The sequence below is a fragment of the Balaenoptera physalus genome (assembly GCF_965194825.1).
Source record: "Balaenoptera physalus genome assembly, chromosome: 8".
In the NCBI taxonomy this organism is placed as follows: Eukaryota; Metazoa; Chordata; class Mammalia; order Artiodactyla; family Balaenopteridae; genus Balaenoptera; species Balaenoptera physalus.
Window position 1 is genome coordinate 77,856,452 of NC_138887.1, and position 17,598 is coordinate 77,874,049.

The 17,598-nt window shown below is 53.7% G+C and overlaps 1 protein-coding gene across 5 annotated transcripts in view; it reads right to left on the bottom strand.

The window, feature by feature from the left end:
* The window catches only part of CRHR2 (corticotropin releasing hormone receptor 2), a 44,523-nt gene that overhangs the window by 10,647 nt on the left and 16,278 nt on the right, over positions 1 to 17,598 (bottom strand). For 3 of the 5 annotated variants that reach the window (XM_082471875.1, XM_082471874.1, XM_082471877.1), the window contains 4 exons: positions 17,451 to 17,576; positions 3,657 to 3,742; positions 2,112 to 2,221; positions 1,599 to 1,716 (listed from right to left, as the gene is read on the bottom strand). In XM_082471875.1, the coding sequence (XP_082328001.1) occupies positions 1,599 to 1,716; positions 2,112 to 2,221; positions 3,657 to 3,742; positions 17,451 to 17,576 (440 nt within the window). The remainder of the gene's footprint in view (positions 1 to 1,598; positions 1,717 to 2,111; positions 2,222 to 3,656; positions 3,743 to 17,450; positions 17,577 to 17,598) is intronic. The other 2 variants (XM_082471876.1, XM_082471878.1) reach the window with 1 other exon arrangement.

Consider the following 17,598-nt stretch of genomic DNA (forward strand, 5'->3'; position numbering starts at 1 on the left):
GAGAGAGTCTGGCTCTGAGTTTTCTGCAGGGAGAGGCTAGAATCGAACAGCACTGTCGTGTTTCACCGTCACTTTTTTTTTGAGGGTCACCTTCAATTCACAGCGAGTCAGACTGGTTTCCATTTCGGGATGGACTATGAAATTTCATGTAGAAAAAAATTAGTGAGTCAATTAAAAGACAATTGTTATTGAACTAGTATGGGGTCTGTGAAGGTGAGCTGCAGCGGTGGAGGTGATCCTCCCAAATCTCTGGGTTTAGGAGATTCTGGGCTTAGTGTGATCACTGCCGTCTCTGGAGGGAGACTTCCTTACACCGGGACCTCTGGCAACTGGCCATACCTCTCTGAACCTCATTGTGCTGCAGAGAAAAGAATAATCCCATCTTGCAGGTTGGTTCAAGAAGATGGAGGTGGCAAAGGCAGGTGCCAAGAAATCAATGTTGGTGCCATTTGCCTTCTCAGCTGAGGGGAATTTGTCCCTGTCCCTCTGAGCAGGGCTACTACCTCTCCCTCAGGGGACAAGCCTGCCCAGAGCCACCATGGGTCACGGCCAGGTCTGGCCTCAGGCCAGAGCTCTTCTCAGCTGACCCTACCTGGCCATCTTTCCCAGGGCACCCTCAGAGCTGAGGATGTGGGGATTGGTGGTTAGAGGAGCCCTGTGATGGGGAGTTGACTGTCCCCTTGGACAGCTCAGCGCCTCTCTGTCCGGCTCTAACAGCCGGGCTGTCAGATAATCAATCAGCTGAGCTGATCACAGCCTCCGTGACTTTCCTCCATGGTCCCAGCCCTGATCTTGGGCCCCATGCGGCCATCTGTCTCCTCTGTTCTGAGAAAGTCCTGCTGAGGTGGAATACGAAAGATCCCCTCCTCCCAATCTTGTTTTTTCTCCAAGTTAACGATGCCTTGTCAGTACAAGCCAACAATGGGCTGCAGGGCACCCCAAACTGACTGAATTCCGTTGGTGCTGAGGCAGGGCTCAACATGGGGCCAAGTGAAGCGTCAAACCAGGCTGGGTGTGTGCTCAGGTCTAGCCATCCAAAGACCATGTATTGAGCAGTCTCTAATGGTGGGCCAAAGAGCTCTGTGCATGGCTCCACTCTGGGCTCTGGTTTTATGACTTGGACACAGTACAACAGTGGTTGACACAAATCCACCGTGGGCAGCTAACGGGCTGGCCTGCTCAAGATCCTGGTGGCCCAGATGTAGAGGCATCATTACAGCGTCATCTAACCTCCCTGAGCCTCAGTTTCCATGTCTGTATAATGGGGGCGAAATCCCTACAGGTCTCTCATTGGAATGAATTGATCTAAAGCTCCATAGAGGTTAATTTCAGCCTCCTTTTCTCTAAGGAATCTTTGGGAGGTGCTGAAGTCACAAGATGGGGAGTGGAACAGGATAAACCAAAGTCTGGTGTCAGGTTTGTGCCGCTCCCCAGACCCTGGCCTGGAGCCCCATTCCCCCACCCCTGGCTCTGGAAGGACAATGATTGGGCGCAGGTGAGCTCAGGTTCAGGTCTGCACGCGAGGACTGGGCAAGAGAGATGGGGGCCCCCAGAGCCCAGAGCCCCCCAGGTCCGGCCCCAAACCTCTCCCCAGAGACCTCATTGCTCTCATGCACTTCATGGTCGATGAGCTGCAGCAGGAACCACATGACATTTCGCAGGATAAATGTGGTGATGAGGTTCCAGTGAATCACGTTCCGCAGACAGCGGATGCTCCTGTGGGAGGACCAGGTCAGGGGTCAGCCGGGACAGGCTGCACCCGGGCTCAGAGCTCAGTTGGGGCAGGGGTCAGGGGTCAGCTGGGGTCATGGGTCAGCTGGGCCTGCGCCCCCTGCCACCCCCTCCTCAGGCGAGGGAGAGGCTCAGCCTGGAGTGAAGGCAGGGCTGCACCAGGAGCCAAATTCCCATTCGTGATGACCATGGTTGGGTCTCCCAGAGCTGGCTCCCTTTTTGCGTCCTGCATGCCTGTCAGCGGTCAGTGCCCAGGCACCTCCCTAAGCCCCTTTTGTCCGTTGGCTCCAGGGACCCCGGAGAGGAGCTGAAAATGGGAGAGGTGAAGGGGGGTGCCGTGGGAGGAGGGCAGAGAAAAAGCAGGGGCGGGGTGGACTCACCGCAGGGCCAGGAAAAGCAGGAAGGCAGCCACGAGGGCTGCCACAGACACGCAGTGGCCCAGGTAGTTGACAATGAGCGCGACGCGGTAGTGCAGGTCATACTTCCTCTGCTGGACAGACAGACAGACAATGGGCAGACAGAGGCCTGGGGCATGTGGAGGGTGGCCCAGGCACTCTAGCAATGGTCACCCTGTGCGTCCTGACCCTGGGGGCAGAAGAGGCTCCAAGGGTCACCACCACACCCGGCACCCAGAGCTCTCTCTTGTCGGCCCTGCGTGGCTCTTGGTATACATGGCTGTGGTCAGGTGTCTCCTGTGCAATTGGAGGGCAGATTTGAGCACAATGTATTCTGAGTTATGCCAGAGCTGTGGGTATGTAGATTCTATTTTCTTTTTAATTCTGGAGTGGGAGTTGCTACACCTGTGTTTCATCTCAGCTCACACCCTAATGGGCTGAGCAACTGAGGGTGCATTGATTTATATCTCTGGGACTCTGTTTTGATATCTGTACAATGGAGCCAACCCGTCCTCCTGTCTCAGAAGCAGCGACCTATGGCAGGTCTGGGGGTGCCTTGGGATCAGTCAGCCCCGGGTGCAGCAGTGAGGGGGTACCTTATCTGTAGAGATTTTAAGAGCAATATTAAGACCAAATAAAATCAGTCCGCTTTTTATTATCACCACATGCTGGCAATTCTTAACAGAGGCAATGATAAAATACTCCTTCCTGCCAGGGCAGACTATCCCGCCACCCCATACCCACTTTGGTTTGCCACTGCTCAGAGGGGCTGTGAGATGAAGAGGTGAGGGCAGAGGGCAGGAGGGGACCTCTTTCTCTCTTTTATGACCCATCCCACTTGTCACTCTTGTGGCCCTCACTGCAGACCCCCTTTGGCTCACATTTTGTAGAATCACTTTCTCAGGGCAGACAAATGTTTTTCCTCTGAACTTGGACTTCTTCTGGGGAAAAGTTTCAGCCCCACTGGGGGCTGTAATGGGCAAAAGAGGAGAGGGATGGGGGTGGGATGTATCATTTGGGGTCAGGAATGAGGCGAAGATTCAAGAGGAAGGAGGCTGGCACCGCAGATAACACGGAATCCAGCACCAGAGCAAGGGGGGCTGGTGAGGTCTGAGTGGGACCCAGCTTCCCGTGGGGACTGCCCTTCTGGGGGCTGCACTTGTTTCCATGTGGAGTCATGGAATCAGAATGCCAGATGGGGAAACTGAGGCCCAGAGGAGGAAGGAAATCACACTGACTGTTAGATGTTGGGGCAGTGGTTACAGGGTCATCCCCTTCTTGTGTCATGTGCCACCTTGCTGGTGTCCTCTGCCAGCTGAGCTCTCCTGAAGGTGGGCCTCCACGTCCCCTTCTCTACCCCACCACAATGTCACTGAGCACAGGGCAGGACATAGGGTGAGGGCAAGAGGTGCAAGAAAGGGGTGGGTGGGTGACACAGGACTGGTTCTGCCACCCTTGGCATCCTCTGTGCTCAATCTGAGTCCTACTACCTGTACAGGACCAGGGGTGAGGCAGGTGGAAGCCACTCACCTTATCATCCAAAATGGGCTCACACTGTGAGTAGTTGATCCGTGAGGCCCAGGTCCCATTCTCCAAGCACTCTCGGTAGGCATTCCCTACAAAAGATGCACCAAGAGGCGGGTCACTCCCCTCCTCAAGAACACTCCCTGGCTCCCTGGTGCCCACAGGATAAGGTCCCTATGTCTCAGCCTCTCTAGGCCGGGATACACGTCTGAACGTTCACGTGAAAGTCATTCATGTGAAAAGTGCACAAAAGTCTTACCACTCATGGTAGCTAAAAGGCATGATAAAACCCATTTTTGATACAATTTTTGACTAGCATTTTGTACACTTCCTTTAATTTTGTTTGAAACTGAACCCCACTGTGAGCCCTGGGACGTGGCTGAAGATTCACTGCTTTCAGCATGCCGAAGAGTTTCCATCCTAATCGCAATCATTTCATGCTCATGAGATCCATACTTTTCCCACCAGTATCGGCACTTCCACTTTCATCACAGTCACTATTTATACAGCAGGTGTTTGCCCTGTACCAGGTCCTCTTCTAACTGCTTTGTTTACACTCGTCCATTCAACCCTCAGGCAACCCCATGGAGTAGGTACTGAGATTAACCCATTTTACACATGAGAAAACTGAGGCACAGGGAGATCAAGCAGCTTGCCAAGGATACAAAGATGAGAAGATTCAAACCCAGAAGGTCTGGCTTCAGGGTTTATGTTCCTAACCCCTAGGCTACTGAGTAGCGGTACAGGAATGACAGCAATATAGGGAAACAGGACTGTGCTGCTGACCTTGAGCTGCGGCTGCCTGGGAGACCACCATGTGATCTCTAAATGTTTGAGAACCTGGCTCTGTGTTAAAGTTGGAATGTGATGTGGGAAAAGACATTTCAGAGCATCAGCGTCTGATGTACTGAAGTGAGGGTTTTATTGAAGGGGGACTTACGAAGTTCAAGGAAGGCGCATATTTTCTTTAGATCCTAGCTTGACTGTCAAGATCTAGCTCCTAAGCCACGCTCCCCAGGTAGCCCACCATCACTTCCAGCCAGAGGAATGCCTAACACCTGATAACTCCAAAGCCCTCTGCCAGCCTCTGCTCTGCATTTCACTGTCTTATGTACCCTACCTCCCCCGCTTACTTAAAAATTCTAAACGATCTATTGTTTGGGGATAATTTGTACCAGCGTTCTGCTCTCTGGCTAATGGGCAGTTGTTTGTGGATTTTTCTTTTGGGCTTACATTAGAATCACAATATAAAGCTAATTTTAAAAAAATAGCTCACAGAGCACAGAGTCACAGAGCTGAAGGGGGAACTTTAGATTGTTTTTGGAAGCAATGAGTTCTGAAATAATTAAGTTACTTTAAAAATCGACTTCCGCTGAGGTAACAGTGAGTTAAAAGCAATGGAGTTATGAAGGAGCACTTGCAGAAGAGCAGAAACAATGGGGGAGATTCTATTAGGCTAATTGTTTTTTAATTTGGTGCTCTGAGCTTATAGATTTTTCAAATTCGGGATTTTTACTGGCCTATTCATGCCTCCTGGGCCTGTCACCTATCAGCGAGGCCTGCCTCTGGCAGGTCCCTGGCCCAAGTGTGAGTCAGTCAGGCCAATGCTGGTCTGACACCGACTCTGACCCCAATGTGAGGACACTAGCTCCTAGCCCCTGACCATGGCACCCAATTCCCCACTTGGGTTTTCTCCCTCTACAGGATTGTTTTACTATAGGTTGTATGTTAAGAGAAAGAAAGAAATGTTGTGTGTTAAGACAATTTGATGCATAGGGTCAGTGATGTTACTGAACTTAAGGACAGAGTATGGGGTGAAACCAACGGGACCAATGTAAAGGCATTTTGGGAGGGTGGGTGATTTTGTAAAATGAACAGTCCCTCCCTGATGGGGATTTAGAGCCCTTCTCAACAGGCCTGTGTGAGGTGAGACAGACCCTGATCCTGGCTATGGTTCAAAGGGCAGAAAAATTTATCTTCTGTGAATGTGTTCCTAGATGTTATCTAGCTTTTCTCAAGTCAATGCTAAGTTCCTTCCTCCAGGAAGGCCTCTTTGATTGCTTGCATCTCACGAGTCTCTTTCTCCTGAGCCTCCCAATGCCCCCAACCCTCTCAGTCCTGACAGCCTGAGCCCCACATTCCAGCCCTTGCTCATGACCTGGCCTCAGCTGTACAGGTGGGTGAGTCTGGTGTCTCAGATCAGTGTGGGGCTCCCTGAGGACAAGACCTCAGAATACTCATCTCCCAAGTATGATATCTTGTGGTGGTACTGACCATGGGGCAGGCTTGCAGAAAGGAGGGGGTCAGGATAGCGATGTTGCAGATCTGAGACCTTTCTGGTTCCTCACATCAATGCCCTTGGGGTACCAAGCTCTGTGGATTCTGTCTCCTCTTTCTTTTTCCAGAGTCCATTCCTCTCCTGCCCACCCTTCCACCCACTCTCTAGTCACCTTGCACTGGCACAACACCCTCCTATCTTGCCTCCTGGCTTCATCTCTTGCCCCCCTCGACTCTCTATCCTTTACCCCCACTGCCAGAGTGATCATGCCGATTTCTGAATAAAAGCCATCAGCAGCTTTTTATTGCTCTTGGGAATAAAGTCCAACTTTCTTGGTGTGCTAGTCAAGGTCCTTGGCACCCGGGCCCCAGCCGAACTTTCCTGACCCATCTCTACCACTCCACATGGCAGTTGACATTTACACCAGCAGGCCTGGCACACACCAAGCTCCATACGGAACCACTCCTTGAGACACCCTCTACTCATGGACATAGTCCTACAAACTCCTACTTATCTTTTAACCCCCAGCTCTAATGCCACCTCCTCCTGGAGGCTTCCCCAACACCCAAGGTATTAAGTAATCTCTTCTTTTTCCCTCTAAGCACCTCCTCTATGTCTTCCCATCTCTTGAAACATAGGTCTTCTCACTCTATTGCCCTTGAACTACAGCCACATATCCATTTCATCTCACAGTCCAGTACACACACACACACACACACCGCTCACGTGACTGAATCCAGTTTCACAAAGTGAAATTTATCTTGACCACAGCTATAATATTTTTCTATTACTTTCTAATGAATTATATTTATTCTATATACAAATACTAGTCACAACCCACTAAATTTACTTCACAACCCACTATCGTACAACATAGTTTGAAAAAGAAAAATCTCTTTTAGAGCATTTGCCGTAACTCACTATGAGTCTCATCTCTTTAGAATTGATCCTTCTTTTCTCTGTTACTGAACTTGAGCTCCCTGGGGACAGACAAGTAGGAAGAAACCATATTGGAGTCAACAGATCCCTCCTCAGGAGTGAACCACTGAGTATACGTGGGCTGAATCAAAGTGACTCAGGTCTGTTGAAGCCTTGGAAAGCAGGGTCTGAGATGTGGGATGTAGTGGTGGGAGGGGGCTTCCCTCTGGGGGCCCAGCCATACCTGGGAATGAGGCTCTGGCTATAGACACTGGGTACCAGGGGACTGGAAGAGAGATGTTCCCAGCACTTCGGGGGAGCTAGCTAATGAGGACACTGAGCCCTCAGGCACAGCCTTGGACAGGAGAAAGTAAGACAGGAAGAGTCCCCCCTGGGAACCACAGGAAGATGGGCACGGAGAGTCTGAGGGCAGATGGTCAGGCCAGAACTGTGGGGATGGATGTAGTGAGGTGGGTGCCTGTTACCACAGCAACACAGGTGCCTCCGCTGAAGATCGATGCCAATGGTGTGCAGTGTAGTCTGCCAGGGGCATTAGGGTCTGGATGATGCAGGCAAGGTCTTCTCTTTCAGAGCTCTGTGGTCTGGGAAGCCTGGACTCTATCCCCTGCAGCGTGCCAGGACTCTGCCCCCAGAGTGGCCCTGGCCTGTTGAAAGCCCTCATTACAATCTGCTCTGTCCCTTTCAGATGCTGACACTTTGACAAGAGCTTCTGATTTGGGCAGTCACCTGAGAGGTCCAGGAGCCTGGCTGGGAGAAGATGGAAGCCTAAATTCTAGCTGTAGTTTTGTCTCTGGCTGATTAAGCGACCTTGGCTAAGTCCCGTCCCTCTCGGCCTCATTTTCCCCACTCAGAAAAAGTAACGTAAACTGCTTCTCAGTGATGCTATTGGCATCTCAGGTGGGTCAAGTATTTGTTGTGTGGGACTTTTCAATCTGCTAAACTGCCAGTAGTACCCTCAAGCCATTGTGACAACCCCAGACATCCATACATCACTTTTAAGCGCTCCCGAGGTTGGCACTTCTATCTCTGATAGTCGAACTGGCAATATATGGGAGATGGGGACCATGAGGGACCATTTTTTGGTGGTGGTTATGAGGGAGAGAGTGCCAGAGACAGGTTGGGCATGGGGATGAGTGGCAATGTGGTGGAGGAGCAGCAATGTGGTCACTGGCTGTCGGGAAAGAAGATGACAAGAAGTGAGGGTGGGAGGGTGCTGACATGGTGATGGGAAGGGCCAGAAGCAATATTTACTGAAGGGATGAGGTCATGTGCAGGACTGAAACTTTCAGCACCACGGACAGCAAAATGCTACCGCTGCCCACTTCCCACCATGAACGCAGGTGGGGGACCTTGGAGAGCGCCTAAGACTTGGCCCTCCCCGCTCTGCCCATTCAGCCCATAGCCCTGGACCCAGGCCAAGAAGGTCAAGATAATCCATGACCCTCTTCAAAGCCCGGCTTCATTCCTAGTACCTCCAGGTGCTTCCATGATTGCTCCAGCCCCTGGAGGGTCAGCTGCTCACTTCTCTCAGCTCATGCTGGGTCAATATTGTTCTCTCATTGATTTCTGTAAAGGGGTCATGCCTTCCCAGCTAGCTGAGGAGTAGGGGTGGCAAGGCCTAGGTCACCTCTGGCCCTTTCTTAAGGGCTACCACAGAGCTGCGCACACAGGGGCTCAGGATGGACCGAGGTGGTGCTGTTGTCTAGGTTACCGGGGAACTCCAAATGAGAATGAGAGGCTCAGGATGGGCCAAGAGGATAGTTTGTCACCTTGGATGCCCAGGCTCTGCCAAGCTGCATGGCAAATGGAAAACTGTCCCACGTGCAGGAGCATCTTGAGTCTCACACTCATGCCACGGGCAGGCTGAGCCCCGCTGCCACAACTGTTGACACTGTTAAGTCCAACCCTTGTTGGGTAGGGGTGTCCATCTGAAACAGCAAACCTGTGGTCAGCACCCTCCAGATTCCAGGCAAGAAAGTAAATTGGGAACTGAGTCAGCAGGCATCTCCTTGGGAATTTAAGAGGGCGAGGCAACTTCTCCTTCATTTGGTCTAAAGAGGCCCAAAGAGGGAGACACGTCCAGGGTCACCAGCAATGAAGAGGCAGAAATAGATCTCTCTCCCCCAGGACACACTTTCTCCTGGGAGATCCTGGAGTCAGTGTTTCTGGAAGGGAGAGGCTCTCCCTGCTACCCTGTGTTCCAGAAGATGTAGTCAGTTGTGCCACCTCTGCAGTGTCTTAGCCACTTAGTGCCTGGACCCCCAGAGCAGAAAATGCCTAAAGGGCCAGATATGCCACCCTCAGTCCCCTTACTGCTTTTCCCTGCAGTTGGACTACTGCAGACCTAGCTATCTCCTTCCTGTCTGGCTTGGGACCTATACCTTAGGTCACTTTTCTTTTGTGGGAAAAATCTCTACTGCCTGGACTAGGCAGTGATACTGTGGGCATGACTAATTGCTTTTCACCTCCAGTTAAGAGACCATTTGGGGAAACACGGCACAGTCACGGTGCCAACAGCACAGTCTCCCTGAGCTTCCCAAACAGTGTGCGTCTCCCTGAGTTAAGCTTGAACGGTTCCCGTCTTGATCTAATCACCGCACATTGGCGGGGGCAGCTGGTGATGCTCAGCCAAGCTCAGGACCAACCTGCCGGGTTGAGAGATCGGGAATCTGCTATCACCAACCCAGTCATCAGGTTGGGAAGGGCCTCCTCGGGGCCATCTGCTAGTGACATCTGGGATGAGAGAAGGGAACTTCTTTCCCATGTCTTCAGTATCGTGTGGACACTGCTCTCCAGACCCCCTTGTCCATTCTGCACCTCCCCAAACCCTCGGCTCTCTATTTCTGAAGGGCTTTTCACCCATGATGCCCCTCCGCCCTTGAGTAGGTGTGGCAGGGGTAAATGTCCACACTTACAGCAGACGGTGGGAAACTGAGTCAGGGAGGCACAAGCAGATTCATGGAGACCGCAGCGGGCCCACGAAAAAGGGAAGAGGTGTGAGTGGAATGCAGCTCACTGTGTGAGATCCCTGGCCTCCCCAGGGAAGGGGCAAGTGGGAGGAGGTGTCCACCCCTGCTCCAGCCCCTACTGCGCACGGCTCCCTCCTTCCAGCCATGCCTAGCAACGCTCAACCAGCTCGTCGCCATGACGCCAGCCAGCGGAGGGAGGCGGAGGGAAGGAACCCGGCGGCAGAGGCTGCGGTGGGGTGCAGGATGCCAGGGGAAGGGGCCACGACAACCCACCCAGCTCACCGCCCACCCTGTACAGAGAAACGGGGGCCCAAAGAGGAGAAAACCCTGCCCAAAGGTGAGACAAGCAGGGTTAGAACTGGCTCCCAACCATCGTTTCTGGGAAGCGACGGGGGTGGGCGAGTGGGGCGGGCGGTGAAGACATCTCTGGCTGGCAGAGTCCTAAGTCCTCCTGTTAACACAGGGGTCTCTGGGGGCCAAGGGGCTGCTTCTCTCCAGAGGCCTTTGGGGATCAGACCCTCTTCGTGTAGACAGACCGTCCCCTCCCAAGACACCACCCAGAGACCACACAGTTTGGTGCCTCTCGGGGACAACAGAAGGCCACACCACACGACCTCAGAAGGACAACCATCCTCGGTGGGAGTGGGACCCTCAAGGACCTGATCCCGGAGACACCACTGCTCCTTCCAGACCCTAGGCCTCACTCTCCTCCCCTTGCTGACAATAGCCTAGATGGGCACGGGGAGCCCTAGGCAGCGCCGTCCCCTAGTCGTGACGGGGCCCCATGAGGTTAGGGTGTTTTCTGTGTCCTTCACACAGATAAGGAAATTGAGACTTAGATGGGGTGGAGCTGCCCGGCACTCAGTGAGTGAATGGCGGCACAGCCAGGACTTAGGTGAGCTCTCCTGAAGCTGGGTCTGGGTTCTTCCTGCTATTCCTCGCCTCCAGCCCCACCCCTGCAGGAGCTGTGAAAGGAAATTCTGGCCAGACTCTGGGGCACCTGGTTTGAGGTGGGTGAACTGCATTTGCGGTCCTTTGGGGTGGTTCCTGAGAGTCACTGGGGATGGCGATTTGCCCTGGGGGTTCCAGACCCTGCTGGGGTTGCCAGGGTGTGGGGGGAGTGGGCAGGGAAGGATGCTGCAGCCTCTGACTCAATAGCAGGAGGGAGGGGAGGGGAAGGACAAAGTCAAAGTTCCCAGCCAATCTGGATTCAGATTTAGATGGTACATCCTGAACATCAAGCGGCATCCTTCCAGAGTACTCCAGTCCTACGTCATGACGCTACGGACAAGCAGCTGGGGCTCTAATGCTAGCAGAACCGAGGCCCACGCCCTGGCATTCAAGGCCTCCATGATCCGGCCCTATTCCCTCTCCACCTCTGTTCCCACCCTCCCTTCCACCTGACACATCACTCGCCCAATTTTTCAAGGCCCTGCTCCACAGCACTTCCTCCATGAAGTCTTCCCAACTTGCTTCTCCCTCTTTTTTGGAATCAACCTCCTCCCATGTACTCCTACAGCCTTGGCTGTGCTATTTCACTTAAGAGCAAATAGTAAAAAGTTCTCTTTAAGAATCTCTCTCTAACACAGGAGCCCCTGGAAGGCTGGGTCAGGTCTTATGCCTCTTTGAAGAGCTTGTTGCTAGTGGAGAAAAGGCAACATACCCACAAACCCAATAAAAGGTGAACCTGGACAGGGAACGGGACATCAAGTGGAGGATTCCTGGGGAAAGGGCGAGGGAAAGCAGCGGGTGGCTGCATCTTTGGTCTTCCCTGAGATGAAGGGTCCTTAAGCAGAGGGACAGCTGAGACCCCACTGTTACACTTCTCAGCTGTCTGGGCCCCATGCACGCAGAGGTGGAAAAATGCTAGAGCGTGGGCTGAGAGCTCCCAGAGCCTGCTGAGGCTATTCAGGGCCCTGGCTTTCTGTGGGACCCTGGGCAAGTGTCTTTTCCTCTCTGGTCCAGTCATTTCCCAGCCTTAAGCAGCAGGGGCGGGGAGGGCTGAATTCAGCACAGAAGGCCTCACAGCTGTGAAGTTCTCAGGTGTCTGGATGGCCAGAGGGGCGTCCTTTCTGCTCTCTCTTTCCTCCTCCTTCCCTCAGCCAGACCCTCAGTGATGGTCATGCCTGTCCCACTTTCCCTCTCTCCCAGCAGGGGACAGTTCTCACACACAGCGTAATGCTGACCCTTGGGCTTCAGGGGTCAGGGTGTGGTTGGGTCTCACTGGGGACTGGGAATGCAGACCTGAGTTCCTGGAGTCACAGCTTCTATTCCTCAACCCAGGGGTCCATCTACCTGGGACCCTCCCTGAGGCTCCACCCCAGCACCAGGCCTGTCCTCAACAAATGTAATGTCCCCACTGCTTCAAGACCTTCAAGAACCACTCCCACCCCCTCCAGGAAGCCTTCCAGGAATGCTCCAGTGCCCACCAAACCCATCTTTCCAATCCCTGATGGCTGATTTGTGTGAGCTTGGTCTTTAAGCAGCCTGGGGCTCTCTGAGGACAGGGCTCAGCCTTTCTCATCACCCTTGGCTCCTGAGCACAAGCAGGCAGACCCAGTGGGAAGACCCCTGTGGCTGGAGACCACCTAGTTTATGTGTTTCCATTTTAACACAACTAGGGCTTCAGAATGTCTCTAGACTGGGGTTCTGGGAAGTGGAGACCCCCAAGTCCTCCCCAAAGGGTTGGGTTAGGTGAGGCATCTCTTCCCCTGTCCTGGCAGATGCCTCAGTATTGATGGGCCTGCCAGTCTCAGCAGGACATGGTCCTGTGAGCCTGAGGTCAAGGAGCCGAGGCTGAGCTGGGCTGGGCTTGGTGATTCCGCAGGAGGAAAATGACCTTGTCCACGAGGCTGCGGGACCCTCTTTGCAGCCACAAGGACCACAGGGACAGGCAAGAGGAGGTGCCTGAGTAGGGCAGATAGAATGAGGGATGGGAGGAGGGAGAGATAGAGGATTTGGGGAGAAGGGAGGGAGGGAGGGGGGATAGAGAGAGGGGTAGGGGGAGGGAGAGAGAGAGAGGAAGGAAGGGAGCTGGAGAGGGAAGATGGAGGGAGGGAGGGAGGGAAAGAGAATCACATATATAGAAAACAAGATACAGACTGAGAAATACACAGAGACATACACACAGAAAGAGACAGAGAGAAAATGCACCCAGAGACAGAGATAGAACCACACCTAGAAATAGAAACAGAGATAGAGCCATGGAGACAAAGAGAGCAACACAGAGAGAGGCACGCACATAGAGATGGGCACAGGAGTGGAATACAGGTGAGAGGTGGGAGGAAAATGGAATACAGTGCCCACCTCCGGCCAGACCACTGCTGGGCTAATCCACTTCCCTTCTCCCTACAGACAGGGAGACTAAGGCCCAGGAAGGGGGTGGGACTTGCCCCAGGTTCTACTGTGTATGGATATTATGATAGTTTTGGGTGGCCCAGAATTTGAACCTGATTCCCATATGGGCTCAGGGAAACCTGGGAGAGGCAGAGAACACCTCCTGCCATAGGGCTGAAATGCCAGGCCCTCACCTTCTAGGCTCCCTTGTAGCCAGAGCTGGAGTGTGGGACCCAAAGCTCCACACTCCCCCCACCTCAACAGATGCACTGGCCCCGAGGAAATCAGTGAGCTGGGGGCCCACAAAATGGAGATGGGCAGAAGGTTTCCTGGGGACCACTGCAGGAAGCTTAAGAACCCAAGGCAGTGATGACAGGAGGGCCATGGCCCATCTGGTGGCCAGGGCTTGTGGCGTTGTCAGGGCCCACTGAAGGAGAGTAGGAGTTCCCTCACTGGGCCAGCTCTGCCCTGAGTTCTTGGCTGGGGACCCCATTTCTGGTTCTGGTTCTCCGTTCCATCCAGTAATTCTGTAAGCTCCCCAATAGCCTTTCAACAAATTCCTTCTCTGTTTAACCCATCAGATTTGCTTTCTCAGAGGCAGCAGAGCCTTGGTTAGAACCCTTGTTGTTATAAGCTGTGTGACTTTGGGAAAGTCACTTAACTTCCCTGTGCCTCAGTTTCCCCATGTGTAATATGAGGATAATACTATGTCTCTGTCATTGGGTGTGTGTAAAGATTAATGAGTTAAGACAGGTCAAATGACAGTACAGACACACAGAACCTGCGCCAGGTGGGGGAAAACACTGGAGGGGACTCGGACACGTGGACACTTAACTGGGTTCTGCCATGGACGAGCATGTGTGGCCTTGAACAAGTCTCTTCCCTTCCCTTGGCCATTGCTGCATCTGGAAACAGTCTCTGGATAAGAATAACAAGGCTCTGACCAAGTCTCCCACACTTGCTACCTGTAGCTGTTAGCTAACCACACAAGAACTCCTGAATACCTTGTCTCCAGACCAAGGCACTAGCCTGGGCTTCCTCATCCAGCCAATTGCGTTCTCCACATCTTCACTCAGATGTCCCTCCAGCTCCTCAGAGTCCACATATCCTCTAGTGTGCTCAGCATTTTCCTAGTGTGGTCCCTGAATCCTCCCTCTTCCCTGTCTCATCCCAGTCTTGTCAGTTACAAATGCATCCATGCCCTCTTCTGCTCTCGCAGCCTCCACTTGACCCGGGTCAGTTACAGTACCCTCCTCCTAACCCCTCCTTTTGCCACCAGAGACTCTGTGCCCCAAAGCTGAGCTCCTCTGCTCACAAGCTCCCCTAGGCTCCCTCCTGCACCAAAGGTGAAGTCCTCTGCAATACCGTGCGTCATCTGACCAGCATCCATCCATCTGGTCTCATCTGCTTCTTTCTCCTACTACCTGTGCTCCATATGACATTGGCCAGTCCCGAGGCACAAAGCACAGTCCTCATCTCTTCCCCTAGACTTACTATACTTTCACCTACTAAAATCCCACCTGTCCCCAGAAGTCCAGCTCAGAGGCTAAATCCTCCCTGATCCTCCAGGGTAAAGGCATGAGTCTTTTCCTGTCCCTCTAAGCTCTTCTCGCAAACTGTCTCTCATGGATGCGGTGCTGCCCGGTGGTTAAGAGTGACGGCTGAGGGAGCTGATTATAACCTTGAAAAAAGTGACTTCATGTCTCTGAGCCTCAGTTTTCTCATCTGCAATATGGGCATAAGAGCAGTACATATCTCAGGGGGCCTTAGGGAGGTGGGGATGATGGGGTTATGTATGCAAAGCTCTCAGCGGTAGCTGGCACCTGGACCACGATCCACACTTGATAGCTTTGTGGCCGATTCTCTGTGCTCAGCTGAGTGGACGAAAGTACACGAGGACTGTTGCCTAAGCTTCTGTCCCATGCGGGCAATGCCCGACCTCTAAAACATGAGGCTTCAGCGGGGATCTGGCTGTAGCGTAACAAAATTGGGCAGGAAGAGGAGCCGGGACCCTTCCTCCTCTTCCCCCAGGCTTCTCATAGGAGCTTTTTCCCTCCCCGTGTCCTTCTTTCTCCAGGAAAGTCCCACTGAAAAGGCAAAGAGAGTCAGAGGATGCGGTGGCTAGGAGGCAGGGGAGGAGAGAAATCAATCACCCCATTGCCATTGCCATTAGCTACCTCGGCTCTTCCCACCTCAGCCGCCACACTGGTTAATGGCAATGCTGCTTCTGTCCCACATGCTTCTCCCATTCGCCAGCAGTCAGAGCGCGGGCAGCACTTTGGTCCAAATGAAGAAAACTGTTCATTAGTACCAGGGGCTAATTGGCACTACGTTTGCCAACCTCCGTGGCACCCTGACCTTTTTTCAGCTTCTCATTTGACGTGATGTGAGTGGTCTGGTACGTGCTGCGGCACCTCCTTTGGGAAGTCTTCTCGCCTCCCCTCCCCTCTTCCTCCTCATCCCATAGCCCCCTTGCACTCCCCAGTCAGGGCATTTATCACTCTGCATCCCTTTTGTCTGTTGCAATTGTGAGTGGGGGCCTCAATGCCAGTGCAGTGGCTGGCACATAGTAGCTGTTTAATAAACTGTTTGAATACTGTGCTCAGCTTGGCCATGGAGAAGAGATCCAGGCCCTGTCCTCGGGGGCTCCAGGCTGGCTGGGGAGAGAGGGGACAGCTCAGGCTGTAGGAACCAGAGCAGAGCTGCCTCAGGTCCACAGGCCGTGGGGTGGAGGGGCCGTATCACCTCACTTAGCGCTTGGTCTCCGGGCTCAGACTGAGTCAGCGACCCTGATCTCCACTGCCCCACCCCACACGGCTCACAAGATCCTAAAAATACAGTTTTATAATCTCAGGACTGGGAAGGAGTGTGGAAGCCATTCCTTCTGCTTGCACATCTCCTGGGTCAGGGACCTCACCTCCTCCCAGGGAGGTGTGTTTTAATCATGGATAGGAAGTGTGGTCAGATGACGCAGAAATCTTCCTCAGCAGCCCCACTACCTCTCTCACTCCCTTCCATTAGGAGCACCACTGCCATTGGACTCCAAGCACAGCTGTTCTCTGGGACACGAGAGCCCTCCGCTGGTGCAGACAGGGGAATGCCGCTCAGCCTCAGATGCAGATGCTACCGTCTAGCCCTCTAACCATCTCTCGGGGTGAAGGCCTGCGTTTGGACAGGCATGTGTGTGTGTGTGTGCGCGCATGAGTGAGGTGACAGGGGAGCTGTGCCACTATTCAGACACACATTCAGAGACAGGTTGCTATGATGTTTCCAGGATGAGGGGCTTCAGACAAACAGATGCCCTCCACTCTTGCCCAGCGTCTCAGAAGGCTCTTTGCTGGTGGGGCGGGGCTGGAGATGCGAGTGGCTGTTCAGGGTGGGTTAGTGATGCTGCATTCCACAGTCTCACAAGACACTCCCACTTGGCTCCCATCAGACCTTCCACAGGGCATAGACTCAGGCACCCCCTCCCCTCCCAGAGCCCATCCGGAACAACCCCACCTGGATGCTGTGTGACTCCTGTAGCCTCTGCTGCCGTCCTCCCCAGAGTGTCAAGCCAGCCGGTGATTGGCCAGGAGGAAGGAGAGCACAGGCTGTTCTCCCAGGGAGTGGGGGTGGGCGGTCCTGATTCAGACACCATGCGTTACCTGGGTAGCAGGAGTAGTGCAGACCACCGCCCCGGACTCACAGCCCAGAGGGCCGGTCCGGGGACATTTGGGTAGGGAAGAGGCTACACCCCACACTCCGGCCCAGAAACGGCTACGCTTTGCATGTCCCCCAACACAAGCCTCACCCCATTTTTCCTGCCTCCTGCTCTCCTCCTCTCCCACAGTAGAGTCTGATCGTGGCACTCACCCTGGGGGTTGGGAACTTAGCCTATGCGCCCCACCCCTTCCCACCTCCCCGGGGAGATGGGGGGCGGAAATTGGCTAAACAAAGAGACGCCCTAATGGAGAAACTTCAGGCACCAAGAGTATATAATGTGGGAGAGAGGTTTGTCCTCAAAAGGAAGGAAGTACTTCCTTCTCTCCTTTCTGGGCTCTCAGCGCATTGGAGCACGGGAATCGTGGGCAAATCACTGCCTTACTGAGGTCTGAAGCTAACAGTGAGGTAGGGGCAGAGGGAGCGCCCACAGTATTATGTCTTTAACGCCGGCCGTAGGACGGTGCCACCGCCCTTAGGTCTTCGACGCTGAGTCCGGAGCCCTCGCTAACCCTTAAACCGCCCTCCTGGGAGGCGGGTGCTGAACCCGCGGCGGAGGGTCCGGGGGACACTCACGGGTCGTGTTGTACTTGACGCCGTTGAAGTACTCGGGGCACTGCCTCTCCACCAGAGCTCCGGCCGCGCTCCGGGGCCAGCACGTCCCGATCTGGTCCAAGGTCGTGTTGCAGTAGGAGTAGGGACCTGGCGACGGGAGAGAGCAGAG